The sequence below is a fragment of the Fukomys damarensis genome, unplaced genomic scaffold (assembly GCF_012274545.1).
Source record: "Fukomys damarensis isolate Sample0158 unplaced genomic scaffold, DMR_v1.0_HiC HiC_scaffold_37, whole genome shotgun sequence".
Classification (NCBI taxonomy): domain Eukaryota; kingdom Metazoa; phylum Chordata; class Mammalia; order Rodentia; family Bathyergidae; genus Fukomys; species Fukomys damarensis.
This window is the reverse complement of record NW_022900949.1, coordinates 47199711-47225490: the sequence shown is the minus strand read 5'-3', so window position 1 is coordinate 47225490 and position 25780 is coordinate 47199711. Positions and strand designations below refer to the sequence as shown.

General features: G+C 42.3%; 1 protein-coding gene across 2 annotated transcripts in view; it reads right to left on the bottom strand.

Annotated features, from left to right (window-relative positions):
* LOC104863160 (inhibitor of carbonic anhydrase) overlaps positions 1–25550 on the bottom strand; it is a 42100-nt gene extending 16550 nt beyond the window's left edge. The window contains exons 1-11 of one of the 2 annotated variants that reach the window (XM_010625482.2): positions 25414–25550; positions 21756–21928; positions 16376–16484; positions 15071–15232; positions 13759–13906; positions 12924–12979; positions 9943–10121; positions 8045–8216; positions 6932–7074; positions 1205–1295; positions 461–517 (exon numbers count right to left, since the gene is read on the bottom strand). In XM_010625482.2, the coding sequence (XP_010623784.1) occupies positions 461–517; positions 1205–1295; positions 6932–7074; positions 8045–8216; positions 9943–10121; positions 12924–12979; positions 13759–13906; positions 15071–15232; positions 16376–16484; positions 21756–21928; positions 25414–25456 (1333 nt within the window). In that variant the 5' untranslated portion in view covers positions 25457–25550. The remainder of the gene's footprint in view (positions 1–460; positions 518–1204; positions 1296–6931; positions 7075–8044; positions 8217–9942; positions 10122–12923; positions 12980–13758; positions 13907–15070; positions 15233–16375; positions 16485–21755; positions 21929–25413) is intronic. The other variant, XM_010625483.2, reaches the window with a different exon arrangement.
* Between the last annotated feature and the right edge of the window lie 230 nt (positions 25551–25780).

The window sequence follows — 25780 nt, the reverse complement described above, 5'->3', positions numbered from 1 at the left end:
CTCAGCCCCAGAAATGCCAGGCATGGCTCCTGCCCAGTGCTGAACTTCACAGATGAGCAGCCTGCATGTGCAGGAGCAGTGGGGTGGTGTCAGGAGGGCTCAGGGTTTCCAGTCCCTCCACCTCCTTTCAAGCTCACATGCAGTCACCTGTAGGGCTGTGTGGCTGTGTGCAAACCACGCAGACCCTGAGCCTCACTCTCCCCATCTATGTGACATGGGACAATAGCGCCTACACCGCAGGGTTGCTGAGGCGAGTAAATGGGTGTAGTGCAAACAGGAGTCCTTTGTAAAACATACAGTACCCTACAGATACAGTTAGTGTAACTCTAGGAAAGATTTGCATATTAACAATGAACTATGACTTCTTTCCCCTCTGCAACTCATAACTTTTGCTTATTTTTAAGGCTTTCTTCACCCTATTCCCAACAAGGGAGCCCCAGTGTTACTAATTCTTACTCACCTTCCAAGGGTGAATTCACACATTTAGACCCAAGCCGCTCATTGCTACCTTTAGCTTCTAAAAAGAAAGATATAAAGTTCACAGCATTAAACTCATGTATTACTCCATCCAAAGTCGTGAGCTACTCAGTGTCAGGCTTCAAGAAAAAAATGAGAAGCACCAAGTAAGCAATCTCATTGGTTGTCAACTAGCCAAGGTTCTATAGGCCCATGTAACCTCCTCTCCACCTACACTTTGCCATTTCAATGTTAGATTTTGCTCCAGAATCTCCTCAATACTCAGGCAATGCAAAAGAAAGAAAATAAGATGCCTACTGAAGGGGAGGAGAGGCAGAGACCACTACGCATTTTGGCAAAGCTTCCTTTGTGTTAGCTGTGTAAGTCCTGGAATCTGCTTCTGAGTCAGTGGGCAACTCTAACACAAACTATTTGGCAAGTCTTGTGAGGGCTCTGCTCCAACATCACTCTCTCAGCTCTTTCTTCCTCTTTTTTTTGGGGGGGTACTGGGGATCGAACTCAGGTCCTTGCACTTGCGAGCTAAATCCCCAGGCCTCTTCCTAACTCTTGCATCTATGTCTTATCTGGTTCTGACTCTGGGAAGAGGGATTTTTACCTATTAGCTCCCTATACTCTGACAGTAGTTGTTATTATCCTATTACAGAATTATATTATTTCCTTGTTTCTATCCCATCTTGCCCATGGTGCAGGGAGATGAAAACACAGAGAGATGCTCCCCTCTCCTTACTGTAGTTCTCTCCCAGGACAGGCACCAGGCCACATTGGCCGGCTATGTAGACAAATCCTCCATCCAAGCTCATGGCATCTGCTTCTCCTTTCTGCAGAGAAAAACAAACCCCACAAATTCAAGCTATCTCTTTGTTCTTTTACTCCTGTTTTCCCTTTCCACTATGGGTAACTCCATTTTGGCCCTCTGACTGTCTTTTTTAAAAACCTAAAAACCCTCTACCCAGGAGAGGGAGACATCAAACAAAAAAACATTATTTTCTTCTCTAACACTATGAAGAGATAGTAATCAATAACCTAAACACAGGACTTTAAACTGAGACTTAAACAGATTTATCCAGTGCAATGGCAAGTGGTCCAAAGTTCCCTGTGTGTAGGCTTTCTTTTACCTCCTCAGTCAACTCTCTCTCAATCCTGTACTACTTTCCAATTCTCCTCCTCCATCAACCTACACCTAACACTAATTCTGTCCCTAATCCTGAATTTGATCCTGTGGACCACATGCTCCCCACCATATGCCCCTCAACCCTAGGCCCCTTCTTCACCTCCACCATCACAGGTCTCCTCCTGGCCCCCTCCCCTCTCTCTTTACCCTCCTTTTCTCTCATGCCCATCAACTCCCTCCTAAACCAGAACGTCAATGGGTCTATGTCCTCATCCTCCAGCAGATGGCAGGGGCAGAGGACATTATCCACATACATGTTCCCTTATCCTTTTTTTTTACTTTTCCCAAATTAAAAATGACTGGGCTTCAACCACCTGCAGGCCCCAATTCCGTGTCTGATCTGTCATTTTCAGTCTCTGTCCCCCTTCATACTCTAATGCCTTCTCTGCCTTCTAACTCTCATTAGTGTAGCTGTAGACTATTAAAATGACACAAATAATGTAAGAGATCTCTGTTGTGATTCACCTAAAACATACTTTGGTATCCCCTAGGGAAAGAATTATCTTACGTGTCTCATCTGTTTGTTTGCCTGTTAATATGTGTTCATAATCAACTCTGGATGTGCCAGACAAGATTCCTACTGTGGCTGAAAAAGCAGCGCTGGGACCAATTTATTTCAGTTTTCTCTATGATGAGTGGCTTTTCCAGGTTTTCCCTGGGTTCCCAACCTCCAGGCTTAGGGAAAATACTATTGTTTGCTAGTAAACAACACAATATTTTTAAAAATCTGTGCAAGATCACATCAGCCATGGCAACAACAAAGACTAAACTGAGAACTCCAAGCCCATACCAAGTAAATACAAGAAAAAAACTGAAATAAAACAAAAAATTAATGTCAAGGGAAAACATGCCAAAAAGGTAAAGATTAAAAGAAAGGGTTTAAACCACTAGGCTGAGTTCAAGCTGGAATCTAAAGGTTGGTATTAGGTTGGTATTGAGAATAAGTCAAACTACAAGGCCAAACGTAAGGTAAAAAGTGTCTCTGGGGTTACATACAGCCTACACTATGTCTAACAAGTAATAACCTGAGATTGTCTTAGGAGGCCAAAAGACAAAACAGCCTCCCTGACCACCCATAAAAAGGTAATGAGGGGACATTAAAACATTGTAGTCAATTGGCAAATTTACTTTAAATTCTGTGGTTTAAATTAATATTTTTGTTTGATGGACTTGCCTAAAATATTTCTTATAAACAGCTTTGGGATGGTTCATGAATTACAACTGGCTTGCTTTTCTGTTAGGTTCTGTGTATACTAAGATAATTTGTCATTCAAGGTCATATAAAGTCCTAAGCAGTTATTAGCCCTAGGTAAAAGATAAGATCAACAACAGGAACAGTATTCTAGCAATGAGGGATAATAATAAACTATGATTAATTAATAATGCCTTCAGGACAGGAGTGGGTATTTTTAAAAATTTAAAGCTGTCAAAATCAAAATGGAGTCACTTATGTCAACCCCATTAAAAATAAATAGAGCCAAGAGGTTATAAGGAAGGGTTCTTATGCTTAAGTGCCTGGTTGTAACTAGCACAAAAGTTATTTGGGTCTGGATTTTAAACTCTTTTTCTTAAAAATGGCTACCAATTACTATTCTTAAATAATTATTTTTGGTTCATGTTTGTACAACTGTCTTCTCCAGTTTATTTATTTTAGAATTTCCAACAATAAGTCTGAAACCAATGCCTACATCTTCTACAAAAACTTATTTGGATCTCATCACACAGTTTAGATCTTAATGTCACCCTACCTCTGGTAATTATCAAACTCAAAAAAGTCCCCTAAAGATATCCCCACTCAGCTCACTGGAGTTACAGTTGTGACAACTTTGTCCCTTATCAATGATTTGACTTTGTTGATTCATCATGGTGACAAAAGAGCTAAAATTCTCAGCACCCAATTTTCTTTGATAACATATTTCTGTCCAGCACCTACTTGACAGTCATAAAACAGTACACTAATAAGGACTAAAAGTAACACAAGATAAAAGTAGATACAAAACCATCATATCCCAAGCCATGTGTGGTGGTGCATTCTGTAATCCTAGCACAAGGGAGGCTAAAACAGAGGATCACTGTAAGTGCGAGACCAGCTTGGGCTACACAATGAGTTCAAGGCCAGCCTGAACTTCACAGTGAGACCCTGTCTCAAGCAAACAAAGAAACAAACCCATTCTTTCCTGAGCTGGATGTGGTGGCACATGCCTGTAATCCTAGCAATCAGGAAGCTGAGGCAGGATTATTACTCTGTGTACAAAGCCAGCCTGGGCTACATAGTGAATTCAAGGCCAACCTGAACTCAATCTCCCCGACCCTAATAAACCTTTCTACCTATATATAAATGCTTAAAAAATATTGGTTTTGAGCTCCTAGCTAAATTTCTTGGCACAAAAAAATACAACCAACCTTCACCCTACTTCTCAAAACAGTTAAACAAAATGGTCCTAGGTGGCCAAGCTATCTGCATATTTTAGTGGGAGCAACTGGCCTAATTAGAAAAGCCCAGGCTTTTTCTAGTCCAATATCTTACAGTCTATATCTCTCATTCCTTACATCCTGCACTAACTCATTGCACTCATGCTACAAACCCAAAAAACATGGGTAGATCTCCTACCCATTGTCTTCCTACACATCCAGGCTATTGCCCACTCACTCCATCTCCTCAACTCATTCAAACTGATTTATGGGCATCCCTTTGTTCTTGGCAACACTCTGCCAATACAACCTTTTTCAGAAACTACCTACCAATGCTCTTCCTAATCAGCCAACGTCTATAAAACTTTCTTCCTCAAAGCTGATGACAATTCCCACTCCCTTATCAATCCTACCAGGAGATAGCATCTACCTGCAAAATCTTCAACCCCAAACCCTGTAAACCAAAGTGACAAGGACCCTGTATAGTTATCCTTACCATACCAACAGCCACAAAACTTTCAGGTCTTCCCTCTTAAATTAGTTTCTCCAGACTAAAATTCATATCTAAGAAAAAAAAAAAAAAGCCAAACTCCACACAATTCCCACAAGTGGAAATCCCAACTCCTGACTCCTACATCTCTCTATTTCATGGCCATCCCAAAAGAAACCAATCAACATGAGCAAATGTGAGGTAGCCCATGATCTGTTCCCTATTCCTCTCTGATCTTATTGTACTACTCCTCAAAGACTCCTAACTAGAGATTTCATAGTTTCCTCCTAATACCTCTTGGCCTGATTAGAAGCTCCACCCCCACCACTGGGTCTCAGTTCATCCACCTCCAAACTCATCATGATCTACCCAATCTCATGCTCCCTGTTACAGTTTGTATTAGGTATGCCCCCAAAGCCTCATGTCCCATAGATGAGGTTTGGGGAGGTGACTGGATCATGGAGGTGTGCTACTTATCAGTAGATTAGTCCACTGGTGGGTTTATAGCTATATGTGATATCAGGAGGTAAAACCTGGTCAGGGGAGGTGGGTCACTGGGAGTGTAGCCTGGAAGAGTCTATCTCCCCCTCTCCTCCCTTGGTTGCTCTGCTTCCTGCCTGCCATTGATGAGCAATTCTGCCCTGCCATGACCCTCTGCCATGCCACCCTGCCTTGGAGCCAGCTGACTATGGACTGAAACCTCTACAAACTGTGAGCCAAAATGAGCTTTTTTCACCTTTTAAATTGTGGGTATCAGGTATTGTATCTCCGATATGAGAAAGTAATGACACGCTTTTCTCTTGTTTGAAAATGCTAGCCCCGATAAAAGATTTACTTCTAGCCTGGACACTCCCTCAATCTTACCTTCAATCTTTTAAACAGGATAAATCTCCCCTCTGGCCTAACATTTCTGTTGTGCGCATCTCTATCATCTTCAGCTTATACATAATCGCCACTCCTAAACCAACCTGAATAAACACTCAGACACAAATTACTGTACAAAAATATTTAAACCCAACCTTTAAAGATATGACCCTCTTAAATCATACCCAATACCCCTGCCAGACAAGGCCACCAAAGCCATTCAGACATATTTCATTAACTTCTCTAAATTCTCTATGATTTCCTACACAATTATTGGTCTCATAACGCTTGATACATCCTTCTTATTTCAAGCCCCCCCTTACATTAACCCTGAGCCAACATGTAACTTCTCAATGAAACCAGGCCATCCCTATCAAGAGCCACAAGACAATCAGTTTCATGGGATCAATGATAGCATCACACCTGAGACAAATGAAAAGTCCACTCAACCCCTTCTTCCTCTGGACCACCAAAAAGCTCAAATTCAAGCTCTTCCCCAATCCTATTTACTCCTAAACCCTCCAAGCTTTTCTTATGGGATCTCATCCACATCTCAGACTCCAGTAACTCTGTATAAGTTCAAAGTATAACAGGGACCTCCTTGACTGGTTCCATCTTGATCTGGAAAAATAAACCAAGTCCTCTAATTCCAGGAAATTATCTTGAATGTTCCTTCTGTAACCCCTACAACTGACAATTTTAGGAGACTGTATAACTAGCAAGATCTTAATCTTAAAAGTTGCTGCCAGGAGGTTTACCAAAATTAGGATCTCATCAAGTCAAGAAAGACTGTTGTACAGTCTCCTAAGTTTGTCAGTTTTTCAGTCTTTCATTTATCACTTTTTCTTTCCTAGTCACAAAAATATCAATTGCTCAGAAGAAATGGAAACTTAATAACATTACAACTTTATCACTCAGAAATTATGTAATGATCTCTGAATGATGAACATATGAGCTATTTTACTTATTTTTCATTTATCACCATGTACTTTTTTGTTTTGTTTTTGTGTTTTGAGACAGGGTCTCACTATGCAGTTGAGTCTGACCTGGAACTCACTATGTAGCCCAGGCTTGGTCTCGAACTCACAGTGATCCTCCTGCCTGAGCCTCCCGCATGCTGGGATCACAGGTGTGCGCCACCCCTGGCGCACCATGTAATTTTTTATGAATCAGAAATAAAATTAAGAATGAAAATGTTGCTCTGTATTCCCAGTCCATGTGGCTCTGATTGCACTCTAAATGTACCCCCACTTCTCAAGGCTTCTGGACAGAACACACCACAAGCTCCCTGGACTCCTGAGCTGAGCCCCAAGGAATCCAGGTCATGGGCTGGCTCTGAGCTGAAGGGGTGTAAGGGATGGGCAGGGTGGGGGTTTGCAGAATGAGGGCTAACAGACCACAAGTACTAGTTTGGAGGTTGAGGAGGAGGTTCTTGAGGAAGGCCTCTCTCGTGCCACACTGGGTAATCACTGAGTGTCTGAGGGCCTGAGCTCAGCTACTGAAGTGGGGCCTCCTACCATGATGGCAGCAATGCAGTCTTCAGGGGTCTCCTCTGTGGTACACACCAAGGCACCACCACTCAGCGCACTCCACTCAGCACACTTGGCCTTCTCATGGTGGCCCACTGCACACCACTGCACCCTCCGGGAGTCTTCCACACCTGGAGTGGAGTAGGGCAGGGATTCAAGGGAAGCCCAAATGCAGTGCTTCTCGACAGGGTTCTCAGGGATAGCAGCAGAGCTGCCTATTTCATTTCTGCTTCCCTGTGTTCCCTATGTCTAATTTTCAGGAAGAGCAGCGAAGGCAGAGCTCCTCGCCTACATACCTCACCCCAGGCATCATCTCCTATGGTGTCCAGTCCAAACCAGGTCCTGCTAGGGTTTCTGCTCACTGGACTGGGCTCCCCAGGAAGGGATCAGGGCCCAGTGGGTAGTCATATTCCTCTTGGGGGCTGCTGGTTCCCCTCACCCAGCGGCTTTACTCATCACATCTAATACTTGGGCTGTCCTCTTACAGATGCTCAATAACTACAGATTAACTATATGGAAGGAAAAAATAGAGAGGAAGGAAAGAAATGAACTGTGGGGATCCAGTAAAAGGAAGGAGCCATGCTTTAAAAAACTCTAGAATTCTATTCTAGTTCTGCATCTAATGGTGGAATTGGCTGTGATTCCACTTCAGTTTAGAATAGATTCTTTTTCCTGTCAAATAGAACTGTAGCTGAGCAGGATGGGCCTGGTTAATGAAAAAGAACCAAGTCCATCACTAATTCAAGTTGTCTACCATATGAAGGTCTTCAATGCCTTTCTGTAGGGGCTGGATAGTCAGCAATAGAGTGTTTGCCTAGCATGTATAAGGCCCAGGAAGGAAGAGGAAGGGAAAATAGAAAGGGAAGGAGAAGAGGAATGGAAGGAGGTAGGGAGGGGTGGAAAGAAAAACACATTTTATAATCAAATAACTTAGGCCCAGCAGAAAGTCTCCTCATAACCTAGTTCACTTGGTGGCTCCTGTGGACTCTGAGGACCAGTAAAGCTGGGTGAAGTTCACAGGCACTAGGAGAGCCTCAGTCAGTGACTCCTGCCCTGTCACGTGACCCAGGCTGGCCAGATCCCTCTCAGGACCATGCATACCTCTCTCCACATGCTGAATGGCAGAAAAATACTCATATCCCAGGTACAGCTTGGTGTCCATTTTGGGGGGGACCCTTAAAAATCCATGGGCAGCATCAGTAAACAGCAGGTCTTTCCCATGAGGGGAGCCGAAAAGCTGAAATTCTGACGACGTATCTTTTCCGAAGTATTTCTGTTCAAAGGGTAAAAGGAAGAGTGAGAGAAGGAGGCTGACATTAAGGTAAAAATAAAACAAACTTGAAACCAGGTAAGGGAACAGAAAGGGGGAGACACCCAGTCATCCCTCTTACAGTCACAATTTCTGTGGTTTCAGTTACCTGCAGTTAACCACATTCCAAAAATATCAAAGGGAAAATTCAAGAAACAGTGAGTCTTACACAGCTTTTATTACAGTATATTGTCATATACTGTTGTTAGTCTCTTACCCTGCATTATGTATAAATTCAATTTTATCATAGGTTTGAATATATAGGAAAAACGAGACCGATGATCCTCAACTTCAGTAGTTTATTATTTTTTGACATTACAGTGGATTTATGGGGACACAAGCACAGGTTGGGGTGCATGTGTGTAGGGCTTGGTACTGTTCAGAGTTTCAGACATCCATGGGGTCTTAGAGTGCCTCCCCACAGACGGAGAGCTGACGATCAGGGCCTGAGAATGAAGATGGGGCCAGGGAGTCCACTGTCCTTGCTGCTCACAGCATAATCAAGTTTCCAGGGAACACTTCGCTCATCCTTAGTGTCTACCTTGTGGGCCACAGGGAGACTGCCAGGGGCTGTCCCCTAGATCTGACGAAGGGGTGGGGTGGCTGAAGGTCAGGCAGCACCCCTCTCCCATGTGGGCTGCTGCTCTGGGTTCCTGTGGAGCAGCAGTGAAGGGCTGCCTCATTCTTTACTAATGGCCCCAGTGGCGAAGGTAGTCTTCATCTTGAAGTGGCTGGTGATCCAGTACCATGCCATCATGGCTAGAGGGCAGGCATCCTGGGCTTGTCCCCTCACACCAGGCCTGCCACTAAACGAAGACTTGTGAGGCATCAAATAACTCCTTCCCATTTCTGGCCTAAAAAAGCTTTGATTATGATCCAGCTGCCTGGTCCAACGCCATTCCTGACTGTTCCTGATGGTAGCACCTATCTATATGTTTTTTAAATGACTGATTTTCGCTCTTGCAGAGGCTCTGTATGAAATATCACCTGCTGTCCTCTTGGGTAACTGCCCCTCCAACATACACTTCCTTTGGGTGCATACAGCCTACTCCTCAGGGCTCAGGAATCTTCCCAGATACATCTTTCAAATCAGTTTCTCTGTGTTCTACAAAGTTCTCATTCTGTCCTAGATGAACCCAGATTGTGTGGTTCCATCTGCTGGCAATCCATTCCTGTATTCTTTGTATCTCCCACGCTCATCCTGGGTGATTCAAGGGCAAGTCTTTGTCTAGTTTATTTCTGAAACCCCAACACTGACCAGAGTGTTGACAGAGATGGGACAGGATAGTATAACTGCCACTACTGCAGGACAGACCTGCATGTGACCCATAGGAAGGAAGTCAGGAGGGAGAAATCACAGACCAGTGATGTAATGAGGACCACTACATGAAGGTGGAAGGTCCATCTGTGCTGTATGCTAGGGACCTGTTTAGAATTGAAAATAATAAAACACGGCAAGAGGAGCTTCTGCAGAGAGTCTGTAGCCTCCGGGTTAGTGATGCCAGTTGAGGGCTGTATGTGATCTGCAGTAATACAGACTGAATGCCTTGTCAGGGAAGTGGGTCATGCATTGGAAGTGGGTCATTGCAAGGCTCTCACTGTCTTAGATGAATGAGGAATTCTTCAAGGCAAGAATGCAAGGAGGAAAACCTCTAATCCAAGCGGGAGAGGAGGACAGCAGTGGGGATACCTGGGCCTTGCTGAGGAGCTCCCAGATCAAATCCGCTTTGCTGTCCACACTCCGAGCCACGACAGCGTGAGAAGGGACCTTGGCCAGAAAGCACTGTGCATACTCATCCACTGGCCTCCGTGTGTTGTCCCGGCAGAGCAGCTCGTACTGGTCCCTGTCAGCCTTCTTGGGAAGGACCTCTGGGAAGGGAAAGTCCAGGTGAGCAGACTGCACATGGAGCCATGAGCTGCAGTGCCCACTTCCCAGTGAACCATAAAATGTGTGACCTGAAGGTGACTGAGGCAGAATCTATTCCAAACACATTTCATACAAATGAGGAACTGGTGGTCTTGACAGTGGAATGATGGGTTCACAACCTTACTGGAAGAAGGCACAGGGTCGAGCGGCATGCCTGCCCTGCCCTCCATTGCCTCACTTCTCTGCAGCTCTGCCGGTAGAAAAAGTGACAGCAAATGTGCAGTGAGCACTCACAGCCCACCAAAGACTGTGCTCAAGGCATTGGTGCTCAACTTCATTTAATCTTCACAACAACTGGAAGAGGCTGACAGATATAATTAGCCCATTCTGGAGATGAGGGCTGACACCATGCCATACTAGGACAGTCCAGGTCCTCCACTAAAGCAGCAGCATACTCCTGGAGGCAGGACCTGCTGGGGGAATGCAGTGAGAAGGCTGACGAATGAAAGGAAGCCTAGAAGCCAGCACTCTAGAGGTATAAAGACAGAGGCCTCTTGACTCCCACCGCAAAGGTATTAGAAGGTATTGTGGCTTCAACACATTTATAGGTTGAAGTCCTAATCCTCAGTACTGCATAATGGGACCTTATTTAGAAATAGACTCCTTTCAGGAACAATTAGTTAAATGAAGTCATAATGGAATAGAGTAGGCCCTTAATCCAATATGACTGATGTCTTTACAAAAAGGGAAACATGGACAGAGACATGCATTCAGGGTGCATGAAGTCAGCAGAGAATGGGGGGATGTGTCTACCAGCCAAGGAACACCAAAGATAGACAGCAAGCTAGCAGAGAGGCCTGGGACAGAATCTCCCTCATAGCCCTCATGAGAAATGAGTGCTGCCAACAGCTTGACCTTGAAAGTCCAGCCTCCAGAACTACGAGATGCTGAATGTCTGTTGCTTAAACCACCCCATTTGTATGGTACTTTGTTCTGATGGTCCTAGAAAACTGAGACAGAAGGTCAATAGGGCTGATAAAATCTCATATTCAAAGACAAATTGTACAACTAGATCCTGGGATAACACAGCATGCTACAAAAAATAATTTTATATTAAAAGAAAAAATTTTAAATGATTTAGTAACATTAAAATTAAATATTGAAAGCTGATATGATCTAATGACCTCAGAAATAAATAACTTTTCAACACTGGTTACTTGAGGGCCCAGCAGTGGCAGCAGGAGACTGTGACTCACCACCAACACTCACTGGCACCCTAAGGCTCAGCGTGCAGTCTCCTGCAACATTCTCCTTGAAAGGCAAGCAGGGGTCTTACAGAAGAGCAGACAAATGACTTTTGGCAAAGGTTAAATCAGGATGGCCTGGGACAACCTGCTATGGCAACAAAGTGAGGATACTTGTAAATTCTTTAGGGTCAGTGCTAAAAGATGCTGCCCACTGGCATCACCGCAGCATCTGAAGCATCTAAAAGACATAATGGTTATTCAGAACAACTTGATTCTGGGAGATGAGACCCAAGGGTGACCTCACTAATTAAAATTGTTGACAACAGGACCAGGGATTTAGCTCAGTGATTCTGGTGCCTGCCTCGAAAAGGCAAGGACCCAAGTTCAATCCCTGGCACCAAAAAAAAAAGAAAGAAAGAAAGAAAAAAATTGTTGACAACAAGACATGCATCACTTAGCAAACTGTGAACAAACCAGGTCCTTGTGTAATAATGAGGAGACAATGAACTGTGAATGGCTGAAAAGAGAAAAAGGGCACTGAAATTATCATGTTAGGGAAAGACACTTAGGTGGTAAAGAACTAAGGCCAACATAACTTGTCAGGTCAAAAACTCTTCCTTGACACAGCAGACATTTGTTATAAGAATGAGCTTAGCACAGTGAAAACACATTTGAGTTTTAAATAGTTTAAATATTTTGAGTGGTACAGATATTTAATATAAAACACAGAATCTGCAAAGTCTACTTACCTAAAATGCTATTTTGTTTGTTTCTGGTGAATTGTTCTAAGATGCTGAAAAAGCGTTTTTTTAAAAATATAGAAATAAAGTTGGGAATATAGCTCAGTAGGAGAATACTTACTTACCTAGTATGCACATGGTCCTGGTTAAATCATTAGCAACACACACACACACACACACACACATGCTCACATAAAAGAGAAAATACAATAATAAGGAAGGTATGCATTTTTGTCTGTGGTAATAATACATTGCACAGGCTTAACTCTAAATGTACTAACAAGCTATTAACTGTTTACATATTTCTTAACATGTATTTGCACTTAGGAGATGTTTACAGTAAAAGGTAAATTTGAGTGTGATTAACTTTGAAACTGACATTTTAATGATTAAGAGAACTGATTATTAAAACTTGATTTTAGGGCAGGGATTATAGCTCAGTGGTACTGCAGTTGCCTAGCATGTTTGAGATCCTGGGTTTCATTCCCAGCATCTTAAAACACAACACTAAACAAATGTTAGTAGTTTAAAGGCTTGGAAATCTTGTTCACTGGGTTCATGGCAAAGTCCCTCCAGGGGACTGAGTGGACAGTGGAGAGAGGTAGGCACAGGTCCCTGATGCAGGAAGGATATGTCCTCGACAGGAGGATATGAGCTGAGATGAACAAACTAGGCAATAAATAAAGTACAAACAACAGAAACACACAACCTCTTTCCTATAGCATTAAATCTCTCACCATCAGTCATCTCTAGATGTAAGAGCCAGTCCCTCTGGCTAGATGGGGCCCACATGGTTCTTCAACCAGCACTTACTTACCAAACACTGTCAGGTGCCGCAAAAAGCTCACATCCCCCACACCATCCTCCAGGCACCTGAGGAACAGCACACCATGGTTAGGCCCTCACCTTCACCTGTCTCTTGTGCAGACCTGTCGAGGGTTTGCCTGAGCACTGGCTCATGGGGCTTTGCCCAGCTTCCTGGGCATCAGTCTCTCTCTCAGAGGATAGACTTCTCTGAGAGGTCTCTAAATCCCACAGCTAGTGCCAAATCTAAAGCCAGCAGGAGCCCTAGAGAATGACATCCTAGGCACCCCCTGTGAGGGATGGTGGGGAAAGACCACATCTTCCTCTTAGAAAGCAGTCAAAAGAAATGGGTTTTTGTTTACTTCTTACTGAAGGCTTAGGGTCAGTTACATGAAGGATAAGGACTTTGGTTAGCCTTGGGTTCCAGTCAGTTCTCTCCAGTTTTGAGCAGTGGCCATTTCTCTCACAGAGCACACAGTATGGAGAGGCACCTGCAGGAGCTGAGGCAGCCACAGGTCCCTGACACAGGGGATACTCAGCAGGATGTGCACTGGAAGGCCCTGGCCTTTGGCTCTGCTAGGAGCCCAGGTCTGTGTCTGCAGGTCCCAGCATCCTCAGACACCAGTCTTTCCCCTGGTCCTAGAGGGCAACACAGAAGGCACCAAGCTCTGGGGAAACCTAAGAAGATCCCACAGAAGGAGGTTAGGAGTGAGGCTAGACCAGAGGAGGAACTCCGGACCCTGGCCGTCACATTGATGCCCCAGGTGCCTGGGCCATACCCTGTTCCACTCTCTGTACTTCTGTCCTCCCAGATGCAGAGTAAGGAAGACCAGGAGGATCTCACTCACTTGAAGGCGCCTGAATAGCCAAAGTATGGTTCATGAGAAGAGCAGGCACACTTGTTAGTTCCTTTTCCTGCACACAGTTGACATAGGCTGGGGAACTTCTTCGCATCTGCACAGGGGACACAGCTGCCAGAGAAAAACTTTGCTGCTCCTGTTCAACAGAGACATGGACCACAGGGTATGAGCCTGCTGAGGTCTCAGGGTTATGTGTACATGCAAGAGTGGCCCTAAGGGCCCATGGGTCTGCCAACTTCCCAGAGTTTTCCTGGGAGACAAAAGTGCACAGGTCTGCCAGGTGCAGCCTGCCAGAGTGAGTGACAGCCCACAGTGCCTGGGTATTTGGACACTACACTGTCTCATGTAGGCTTAGGCCTCAAGTGTATGAAAATGTTTCCAGCTTATCTGTTGCAGGTGTGAGAATATCTGTCCTACAGTGAACCCAGCTGTGGCCTAGTTCCACATCTGCTAACTCACCAACTTGGAGGCCCTCAGAGGGCTGGCAGAACTCTAGACAGGGTAGGAACAGATGCAGGCCAGTCAGCCGCCAAAACCCATTTCTTATCACAGGACATGGACCCTCTCCACCTTTCCTTCTGCACCCATGGGACAGAGCCAGAACAGCTTGCTGGAGAGGGAGCAGGAGACATAATGGACAACTACTCAGACAAATGTCTTGTAGTACCTGTCACTGAGGCAAGTAAACACCTCAAGAAAGGAAATGATATGGCCAGAAATGTGGTCCAGCTTACAGCACTTCACCAGATCCCTGCAGCCACTTGTCCTTGTCATGGCCAAAACACAAAGAGCAGAGCTCAGAAAGATGCATTTTTGCAGAAATCAAGATTTGGCCATCATCTTCAAGAGCTGAAAAGGTGTCCAGGGCTCACCCTGGCCATCATAACAGAACAAAAATTTGGCACTTATGTAGCCACCCCTCCCTTGCCTGTATCCCTAGCCCTCACCTAAGGCACAGAGACCTGAGAGCTGGCAGTGTGACTGGAAACCACAGTGAAACTTCCTCAGAAAATGGGGGGAAGTTGGCTCTCCTGAGTGGGCCTCAAGGATCACCCTTGTCAAGGTAAACTGCTGGAAATCCCAGGAGGCAGGACTGACAGGAGCTCAGAGAGACAGAAGCACCTTTCCTGAGGGAAGAGAAAGCTCAGCCACCAGCTTCCATGGATTGCTATTGCACACACCCTCATCCCATCTTGGAAAATATGGAACACATACATGTAAGTGATTCTATGACCCCAACATAATCCACTTGTGCAACTGGCACAGGAGCACTATTTGAGGATATCCAGGCCCAACTGACCTGGTTCAAGAGAGCCAGAGGGAAGCAGTAGGCCAATGGGGACGATCCACCCGGCAGACCAGCCCAGGCCTGTGTGGCATGACTTCTTGCCTTGGAGCTGGTTCAGCTGGAAGTCCGTGCCCTTCTTCACCAGAGCCACAACATAATAGTGGGTTTGTGGATCTGCAAAGGAGCAGGCAGAAAGAAGGGCCAAAGGAAGATGTCACATCTTCAGTACCAACCTTCCAGAGTGTACAATGTAGAACTTTGGAGGATCCTAGGAGCTATACCCTCCTCTGGTAGGCAGGAAGAAAAGGAGAAAAACTGAACCTTTTCAAGCCAATAAATACATAGATAGCCCTTGATTTACAATGGCTAGACATCTGATTTTTAAATTTTACAGTGTGTGAAAGCAATACACAGTCAGTAGAAACTATTCTCTGAATTTTGAATTTGATCTTTTCCCAGTCAATTGGTATGTGACACAAGTATCTTTCATGACGCTGGGCAGGGGCAGGTAGCGACGTGATCATAAGGTGAAACAAATACTGTGTTAGCAAACTATGATGTTTGGTGAATTAGGTGCATTTAATGCATTTTCAGCTTAGGATATTTTCAGTCTACAATGGGTTTATTAGGACATAAGCCCACCATAAATGTAGAGACAACTGTACTTATTTTTCTGCCAATTCCCCTAAGCCAGTGGAGACATGAATCTCGAAGGCTCCCACTATGACAGGGCCTGCAGGTGTTCTCGGGAAAAAGCTTCAGCTCCCACTCAATGAGGCCACTGCCTCTTTGCCTACAGCTCAGTCACAAAGGTGAATACGTAAGAAGGATGCAGGGACAACCCTGCCAGGACCCTGAAAATTAAAGGTAGTCTGGGCTCACGCACTGACAGCATTGATGGGAAAGAGGCAAAGGTCTATTTGTAGATTCCCCAAGAATCTCTCCTCAAAACATACACAGGCCCATATTCTGCAGCACATTGAGGAGAGAGTACAGGGAAGAGGCAGCCAGATCCTCATGTTCTCCCTCCAGAGATGGGCCTGCTAGGAGTACAGCCTCACACTTAGGGATGGACTCTGGATAGCACCCCTTTCCCAGGCTGTGGATAACCCCACAGTGCAAAGGCATTTCCATCAGGGTGCATGACATTTGCTGTTGCCTAGGAAGAGCCAATATCCTAATCCTTGTGGGTCAGTATCAGAGACAGCCTCCATCAATCCAGAGTTCCAGCAACTTCATTTTCTGCCAGTGTGATGCTGACAGAGTCCCTGTCTTCCGCAATAGCTGCAGTATCACACCAGGGACCTCAGAACGCACCATCTTTTGACCCGTAGAATTCTGCCGCAATGGGCTTCAGATTGTAGGGGGCCAAGCTGGCCTCAAACACCAAACCTCCATCAATGGTCACAGCATCTGCTTTGTTTGCCTGAAAGAGAAGAGATTAGGCCATGAATGGCACCCATCACCTCTGAGGAAGACTCCTCTAGTCCTCCACCAGGGACGCTTGTTCCATAAAAATTTCATGGCTTGGATCTCCATCACCTCCCCTGGTCTATGCTCAAATGTCAACTTCTCTGTGAGGCCATTCCTGACCTCACTCATAAAGTTATTAGCTCATATATTCTAGGTTCCACTTTTTCTTCTTAGTCCTTATGAACCATCTGACATACTTGGTTCATTATTTGTCCTCCCCTGTGGAATGTAAGCTCCATGAAAGTGAGAACACTTCTGTGTGTTTTATTCCCTAATGAAACCCAGTACCAAGAAGAGCACCTAGCATAGGTAGGTGCTCAATAAGTGTTGGATAAGTGTTGGATAAGTGAGGATATTTTTGTCTATAGTAATTCATGTTATGTACTCTCAGATCTGGAATCTCCAGGACTCTGTCAGCTCAGGGCTCCTTTCTTCCTACAGGAAGCAGCAACTTCACAGCCACCTCTTAGAAATGAGGTCGAATCATTTCCATGCCCACCATGGAAATAATTATTTTTAAGGAGTATTTTTTGTCTTTTTCTTTTTTGGTACCAGAAGTTGAACTCATGGCCTCATACTTGCTAGGCAGGTGCTCCACTGCTGAGCTACATCCCCGACCAGAAATCATTCTTTTTATTTAATTTTTTTATTATTTAGAGAATACTTTATTAGTTTCTGTAATCAAACCCACATAAATAAGACCTTACATATTTAATACAGTGCGTTACCCCTGTACAAATGGGAAAAAATGAACATTTCTAGACCAATATGGCTATTAATTTCTGTACAATGCCAACTCAACACAGTAAACTGGGATAACTTTTCCAAAGTTGACAGCACAGTTAAAGTTTCTAAAAATTCAAATTATACATATATGTGTATATATATATATATATATTTATTTATATAAAAAGACCAATAATAGCAGTATGTTATGCATCGATAGCTGCAATAGCTTTTCCAGGTTCTGCAGTCATCTGAACAAAATTATAGACATCCAGCACACTACATTAAAAAAAAAAAAGAATAATACCCAGAAAACAGCAAAGTTCTGTTACTGTTATGGTACCTGGCACCATTTTTTTTATTAGTATCTTAATCATGATCTGGAAAGAAAACATTCTATACTAACAACATTAAAAATGGCTCTGATAAAGCACGGTCACTATTATATATCATAAAGCAGGTATAAGATATTTTACCTTCACAGAGGTATGATACAGTACTGTCCTACATCTATAATACTAGAGGATACAATTAAAAAGGCCTTATTTCAGACTTGATTTAACTTGATTCTACTTTTCCACCAGAGGGCCCAAAGGATGATATGACACAGCTCTGTAAAGAAATGTGCTTTCTTAGATGGGATTTCCTTTCATTAATGGCACAGTTTAATTTCTCTTCATGAACATCAGTTAAAACCTGTTTTTTAAAAACCCTGGGGTAAACACAAAACAACAGAAGAAGAAGGAGGAGGAAAAAGAAGGATTCATACAAAGACGACTGAGTGAAGTCAAGCAAGACTCAACCTAAGTAGTATTTTATCAAATCTGTCATGTTTGAAAGGTAAGAGCTTTATTTAATTATTAATTGACTTTCAAAGTAACTTGAGTTTTATTGAATTTAGTGCAGTCACCCTCAGTATCCATGGAAATTGTTTCCAGGAGTCCCCCCCCATACACACAAAATGTGCAGATGCTCAGGTCCCTAATATAAAATGGTGCCGTATCTGCATATATTCTGTTCACTTCCTCCCATATACTTTAAATTATCTCTAAATTACTTATATAATGAACACCATATATTAGTAGTTATACTGGGAATACGTAGTGACAAGAAGAAAGTGTTCAGAACCAGTGCAATTTTTTTACATCTGCAGATACTTGAATCTGCAAATGCAGAACTCATGAATATGGAGGGACAAATGTATTATGTTCCTATACACTTGCCTCCCTTTTTCCTATCCCATTTCTTATATTTACAATATGTATGATATATGCATTTCTTATACATATTTTACAAAATGTATATACTGTATTATTCAAAAGTGTATTACAATTACATATTCCCTTATCCCATTTTTTCCTATAAATATTTTACTTATGTTTGTGTGTATATAAAGTTAGGACAACATTGAATGTATCAAAAACCAGCTTGATTTAATAAAGCATGGATTAAGTATAAAAGATAAAAGAATAAGAAGTGCACTAAGCCTTGTGAACCCCATCAAGATGGGAAGCAGTGGGAATTAACACATGTTTCAGTCGGTCCTCATGGGTTCCAAGTTGTCCTTGCTTCTCATTTTAATACATCTTCCTTTCCTGAGTGATTCCTCTTCAAGTTCCAAAACCAGTGGCAAAAAAGACAATAGCTTTACAGAGTCTGCTTGAGCAGCTCCCAGAACTGCATAAGGTCAAATTTCGGTAATGAATTTGTGTCTGTGTTTACCTTTCTCTACAAACACACACACACACACACACACACACACACACACACACACAGAGTAAATATACACATATATACATAAATTCAAGAATAAAAACTTACAAACATCTTTATGACCCTTACTGAATATTTCCAAATTGTTTTTCAGAAATAAAATTATAATGCTAATACAAGTTTATGATTTATAATGCCAGTAGCAATGCATATCGGTTTCACTGCGAACCTACGAGTGAAAAATGTTATCAACAATGGAGTATTACTCTGCCATAAAGAATAAATAAGACATTTCTAGGTAAATGGATTGCACCTTGAGACAATACTCTTAAGTGAAATAAATCAGACACACATGTTTAAATATTCCATTGTTTCTCTGGAGTGAGAAACCCAAAATGTAAATAAAAACCTATGTATAATAGATATTGGAAAATGAGAAGAAAATACTCAAATGGGAAGGGGAACATGGGGGTGGGAGGGGAAAAAGAAGGAAAGGAAAAGAAAAAAGTAGAATAGAGGAAAAAAGGAAATAAAGCATTTGTAGATAAGAAGGGGAAGAGGGGTTGAAGGGAGGGGAGAGAATTGGAGAGAAAAGAAAAAATATATATTATGTATAGATACAATTTCCCTATGAATGTGATCACCATTTATAACTAAAATGTACCAATAAAATTAACTTAAAAGAAAGGCTATCATATTATCAGATATGAACTTACTGCAAGGAGTTTATTTGAATTTATTTAGTTATTAAAAAGGGTGAACATTTTTCCTTTATAATCTATATTGTTTATTAGCTGTAATGTTTTTTCTGTGAGTAGTTTGTTTATAGCTTGTTATTCTTAAGCATTTCTTATACATTTAAATTACACATTTATATAGTTTTTATAGTACATAAGCTGTTTTGTTAGTTAATATGATTATTTTTAAATATTTAGGGATTTAAAAAATATTTTTCATAGTTTTAAAATTTTCACATTTCCAAGTTTGTCTACTTTTGCAATTTATCTCTTTATCTTAGTTACTTTTTTGTCACTGAGACAAAATACCTGACACCCACAGTTCTGAAGAGGAAAGGTTTATTTTGGCTCACAGTTTGTAGAAGTTTCAGCCCTTAGTCAGCTGGCTCCAATGCAAGGCAGCACTGGAGAGGAAAAACACCCTCCTGGCATAGCAAGCAGGAGGTAGACAGGATCAATGGAGGACAGAGGGAGACAGACCCTTCTAGGCCACACCCCCAGTGAGTCACACATCTGACCAGTTTTTTGCCTCCTGACATCACACTTAGCTATAAACCCATCAGTAGATTAATCCACTGATGAGTATCACACCCCAAAATCCAGTCACCTCCCCAAAGCCCCCATCTATGAATGCATGAGGCTTTGAGAGGCATATAAATATAAACTATAACACTCTTTTAGTCAAGTTGAATCAAGCTAGGAGGGACTTTTTGGTGAATGGATTAAGAATCTCACTCAACGCCCCCCCAAATATCAACCCAGTTGTCCAATTAAAGAATCCTTTCTCAAGAATTTCTTTGGAAAGTTTGCTTTATCATAAATATTTAGCTAAATCTATATGTACCTAGCCTAAACTTATTATGCCTAGTACCCTAATGCCCTAATTGTGAACATTTACTATACTTTGCATCTGTATGATATCATTTAGATAATTAGATAGATGGAAAGATATTCAGAAAGCTGAGAATATGTTGATTTTTGTTCTCTTCCAGGTCTTCAGTATCTATGTCAGTAACTTGCTCTTTATTACACTTTTATTTAAATATGTGTCTTTTTAGGAAGACCTTGACTATTCAATTAGTGTTCTTTCTCATGCCATTTTATAATCTTATCTATGTGTACTTCCTTAAGAATTTTATAACTATTTTATTGGTTCTTTTGAGAAGTTTATTTGATGCAAACTATGTTAAATTTATTGAACAACTAGGAAGATACAAAAGTATATATTAAGTCTTCCAACCTGCGAATATGGTACATGATTCATTTATTAATAAATGTTCACTTGCCACAGACTTTTATATTAACAATTTTGTAAATCTCTCATTTTGTATTTTTTCAGAAATATTTTTATGTTTATTATTTTAACATAAATGAGATCACAATTTTGGGCTATTTTTCCCAATTAATGTCTGTTGGTATATAACAATGATACTAGTTATAATATATTTATATTTTATGAAGCTAGTTTGTTCATTAATAAATAATTATAGCAGCATTTATCTGACTATACTTTCTAGGTAAACAATCATTTGAAAATACTGATGTTTGTTTATTTATATCTTACATGTATTTTATATCTTATTGCATCACTGGGAAATTCCAAAAACAATGTTAAGTAATAATGGCAAAACTAGAGCTTCTTGTTACTTTCTGAGTCTTTTTTTTTTTCCCCCAGTTCTGGGATAACCAGGCAAGTTGGGGGATGAAAGGCCATGTACCCTTTTGCAGAATATGAAGATAAGGCCTTTTTGGAAAGTGTACATTTTCAGTTAATTTCAAAATGACTATTGTTTAGTGCCTGCTAAGCAAGAATTCTTCCACTAAGTTGCACCTCAAATCCCATTTCTGGGTCTTTATAGTTTCTTTGTGATGCAATGCTGATTTTATGCTACTATAGATATCTTACTAAGATTGAATCCTTCTCTATGAACTGTAGATTATGACTATGATTATGAATGTTGAGCAAGGATATTTTTCTCTACAGTAGCAAGTACAGAAAAAGAGAAGATAGGTTTTCTTTTTCTTTCTTTTGGGCAGAAGTGACTTACCATAATGGCCCTGATACAGTCACGGTAAGAGGTTGCCTTCATGCAAGTGACAAGGGGACCATCTGCTGAAACAACTTTTTTCACATTTTCACTGAAACTGGAGCATTTGGTGGCCTCTTGATCTGACACAGTGCACCATCTTACAGTTTTTGCAGGGGCAGTCAGACACAGCCCTAGGAGAGAGCCAGAGGTGTAAAGAAACCACAACACTTGCTGATAGAAGTCAAAGACAAGATAAAGGACCAGCTGAGTGGGTACGCACATACTGGATTGGCTGTCTGATACACATGAATTCTCATAGCCCCTTTCTCCGATTCTGCCTTACCCCTTGGATAAAAAAGTTAAATATAGAATTGGCATTATAAAACAGCAATTTCGCTCCCAGGATATATCTAAACGTATTGGAAGACTCTAAATGGGTGGCTGCCATGTGTTGAGAGAGAAGGGAGTGAGTATAACTTGCTTAATGGGTACAGGATTTTCTTTTGGGGTGATGAAAATGTTTTGGAACTAGATAGAGGTAGTAGTTGAACAATATTGTGAATGTATTAAACTCCACAGAACTGTTCACTTTAAAATGGTTAATTTATGTTATGTGAATCCATCTCAGAAATATCTACCCTTGGTTAGAAAGCTTTAGATCTAGTGAGTTAGTCTTTATTTTAATTTTGGCCATTCTAACCTTGGTACTAATTGCTGGGGCATTAAAATCATTGTCTATTACCCAGAACATAGTGGCACACTGCATGTAAGAACTGCAAGTTCTGTGTGGGCAACTCAGTGAGACCGAGTCTCAAATAACTTTTTTAAAAGGTTGAAGACTGGGGATGTAGCTCAGAGACAGGGTGTTCCTTGGTTTGATCCCAGTTCCACACAAAAAATTAAAACAATGAATTAAATTAGTGCCTATTTACTTCACTGGCATTTTAAGAAGTAATAAATAGCATTACAAAGACAAAAATGCTGTTTATAAATCTGTAATATTTGGACAAAACACTATTTTAAATGTACTCTAGGAAAAAAATTACAATGAGAACAGCTACCATTCAGCAGCAAACCCCTACATTTCAGGCAGTATACAAGCTTATTTCCATCTAATTTTCACAATTGTTCTGCCATTTAACTGTTGTTGCTCCTGTTTTAGAGATGACATTTTAAAAAAACTGCCAGGGACATTAAATAATTTGAGATGAACTTAATATTTGAACCACCCAGTTGTGTTTGAGTTCAATATCTGTACTGTCTTTTAACTGCCTATAAGTAGGAAATATCAAAGAAAAAAAAATCAAAGGATATGAGACAGGAGATGCCAAATCACCTAAGACAGAATCTCATGCCAAAGATAGGAAAAGACAAGTGGAGCCCTTAAATTTTATTTGATAAAGTCTTCAATAGTACCAATCCTAAGTAAGAGCAAGTTATGGATGGGAACTGACTGCATTTTCGGTTGTTTCAAGTTGTGCTTTTTTTTTAATGAAGATTCAAACAGACATCTCATAAGAGAAGTACAAATGGCCACTGAGAACATGAGAAGTTGCTCAAAATCACTGATCATCACAGAAATACAAATGGAACCACAAAGAGATCCCCAAGTGTTGGTAGGATGGGGAACAGCTGAACTTCTCATATCTTGCCTTGGGAATATAAAATGGTGCAGCTACTACAAAATTTTGACATCTTCTCTTTTTCCAATTCTATGAGTCCTTGAATCCACTAGGCAAGCCCCTTATCACTGAGGTATACCTCCAGTTCTTCAGTTGAGCATTTTCTTGATAAGTTGGAGATATACTTGCCAGTATGACCCAATAATTCTAGATATTTACCCAAAAGAAATGAAAATATATGCTCTCAAAGATTTATCTGCTAATGTTCATAGCAGCTTTACTCAAACAGCCTCATGGTGGAGGCAACCAGAATGTCCATGAACAAGTGAATGGGTAAACAAACCGTGGCAAAGCCCTACAATGGAGTGGTGTTCCACAGTAAAAAGGAATGGACTACAATATACAAAATAGTGTGGATGAATCTCAAATGCTGAGGGAAAACCAAACACAAAGGACTATGGACAATTGGTTCTAATAGTATGAAATAATAGAAAAAGCAAAACTTATCTATTGTGAAGAAAGGGAAAATGATTAAGAAGGGGCAGGGGCAGTGTGAAAGTGTTTGGAGCTCAGTGTGGTGGTGCAGCCCTGCAATCCTAGAACTCTTCAAGCTGAGGCAAGAGGACCACAGGTTCACAGGACAGGTGTGCTATATAGCAAGACTGTCTCAAAAACAAAGTTGTAAATATTCTTTCTCCTGATTATGGTGGTAATTACATGAATAATTTCTCAAAATTCACTAAACTGTATGTCTACTTAAAGTGGACATATTTCATTATATGTAAAGCACACTTCCATAGACGTGATTTTAAAAAGAGAGAATGTGTGCAAGTAAGCTTAGGGCAGCTGGAGTCAAGTCTCTTAGACAAGACTGACATTAATAGCACTTCTCCATCCATCTGACTGGCCCAAGCAGAGGCAATCAGCGCCCACTGCAAATATTTCTAACTGAAAGCAAAGGCTACTGGCCACCTGTTCACTGAGCAGAGCAAGTTCTTAAGTCTCACAAGAGTAAGAGTCTGAGAGAGGAGGTGGGGACTAAGGCAGAGATATAGGCCATTTGAGCTTCTGGCACATGTAGGGCTTCCCAACAACTGTCCCCATCCCTTTCTTTTTGGTCTTTTTGACTAGTACTACTTTGGTTGCTTTCCTATTATCTGCTACCAGAAGAATATTTGTTAAACTAGAATATTATGCTTTGAAGAAAGCACACCCATGTTCCAGCCTGGTGCAGCAGCCATGATTGAGGGAACGCAGGGGACGTGGCCAACAGGGTCATCTCTTGCCTTTGGTTTGTAAACACAGAGCCAGTTGGAAGAACAAACTTTTGGTCAGGGCCTGGCATTTCCAGGAGAGACAGAAGAAGAACAAATAACATAGGCCCTGTTTAGGAGAAGGCAGAACAGACTTGAAGGGCTGCCCACTGGGTTTCCTTGTGACTATGGCCACAGCTGTGCAAAACCTTTTCAGCCTGCACAGGCCCAATAGGACTCCCTGTGTGACCCCAGTGGCAGGGCCAGGCCATGAAGGCCCCAGCCACGTTAGTTGCCCTTGATGCCCATTCCTTGCTCTGTCCTGTGCCCCATGAGAGATAACCTACCCCACAAATATTCATGACAACCTGAACTAGGGCTGGACAGAACCCACAGGTGAGATCTGTGAAGAGAGGGAGATCTCTTCACACACAGGGGTTCACCACCCTGACCCAGGGCCTTCCCCAGTTACAAAGCACAGGTCCTGAAGGAACCCACCCTCCTGACACAGGAAGGCACCCCCTGCATTTATATGCAGAACTTTTGTTAGTGGTAACTCACCTGTACTACAGCTGTGCCTGCCTCTAAGCACATTATAACAGGGTCACGACTGTGTGTTGTGAAAAGATAATTTTACCCACTCAAACCAGCTGAGAGAGGTCAAGGGACAGCCCAGAGTCACACAACAGGGAAGGGGTAGGTGGATTCCATTAAAGAATCCCTTAGGCTCAGGGGATGGCACCCAGTGCTCCCTCAGCTCCCCGAGGGACCCGCCAGCTCTCAGTCTCCAGGGGCACTCACCGAGAGCCCCGGCGCACAGCAGCACACAGCTAGCCAGCTTCATCTTGGCTGGGCGTCGGGGCCTCTCTGAGCATCTGGGACAGTTACCCGCTACCCGAGTGGACCTGCCTACTCCGGATGGTTAGTGGACCTGGGCTGATCACCTGGCAGTGCCCCGCCCCACCCCTCCCCCAGGGTGGCCGCGAGCAGCCAGTCTGACTTTATCTAGCCAAGCAGGGCCCGGATGTCTCAAAAACACAGACTCCGGGAGATGGGGCGAAAGCGTCCAAAGGTTGCAAACCATGGGATCCTCCTCCAGGAAGGCACACGTATTTAGACACGAGTGTTTGGAACACAATTTGCAGGTATTGGCAGATTCTCCGTAAAG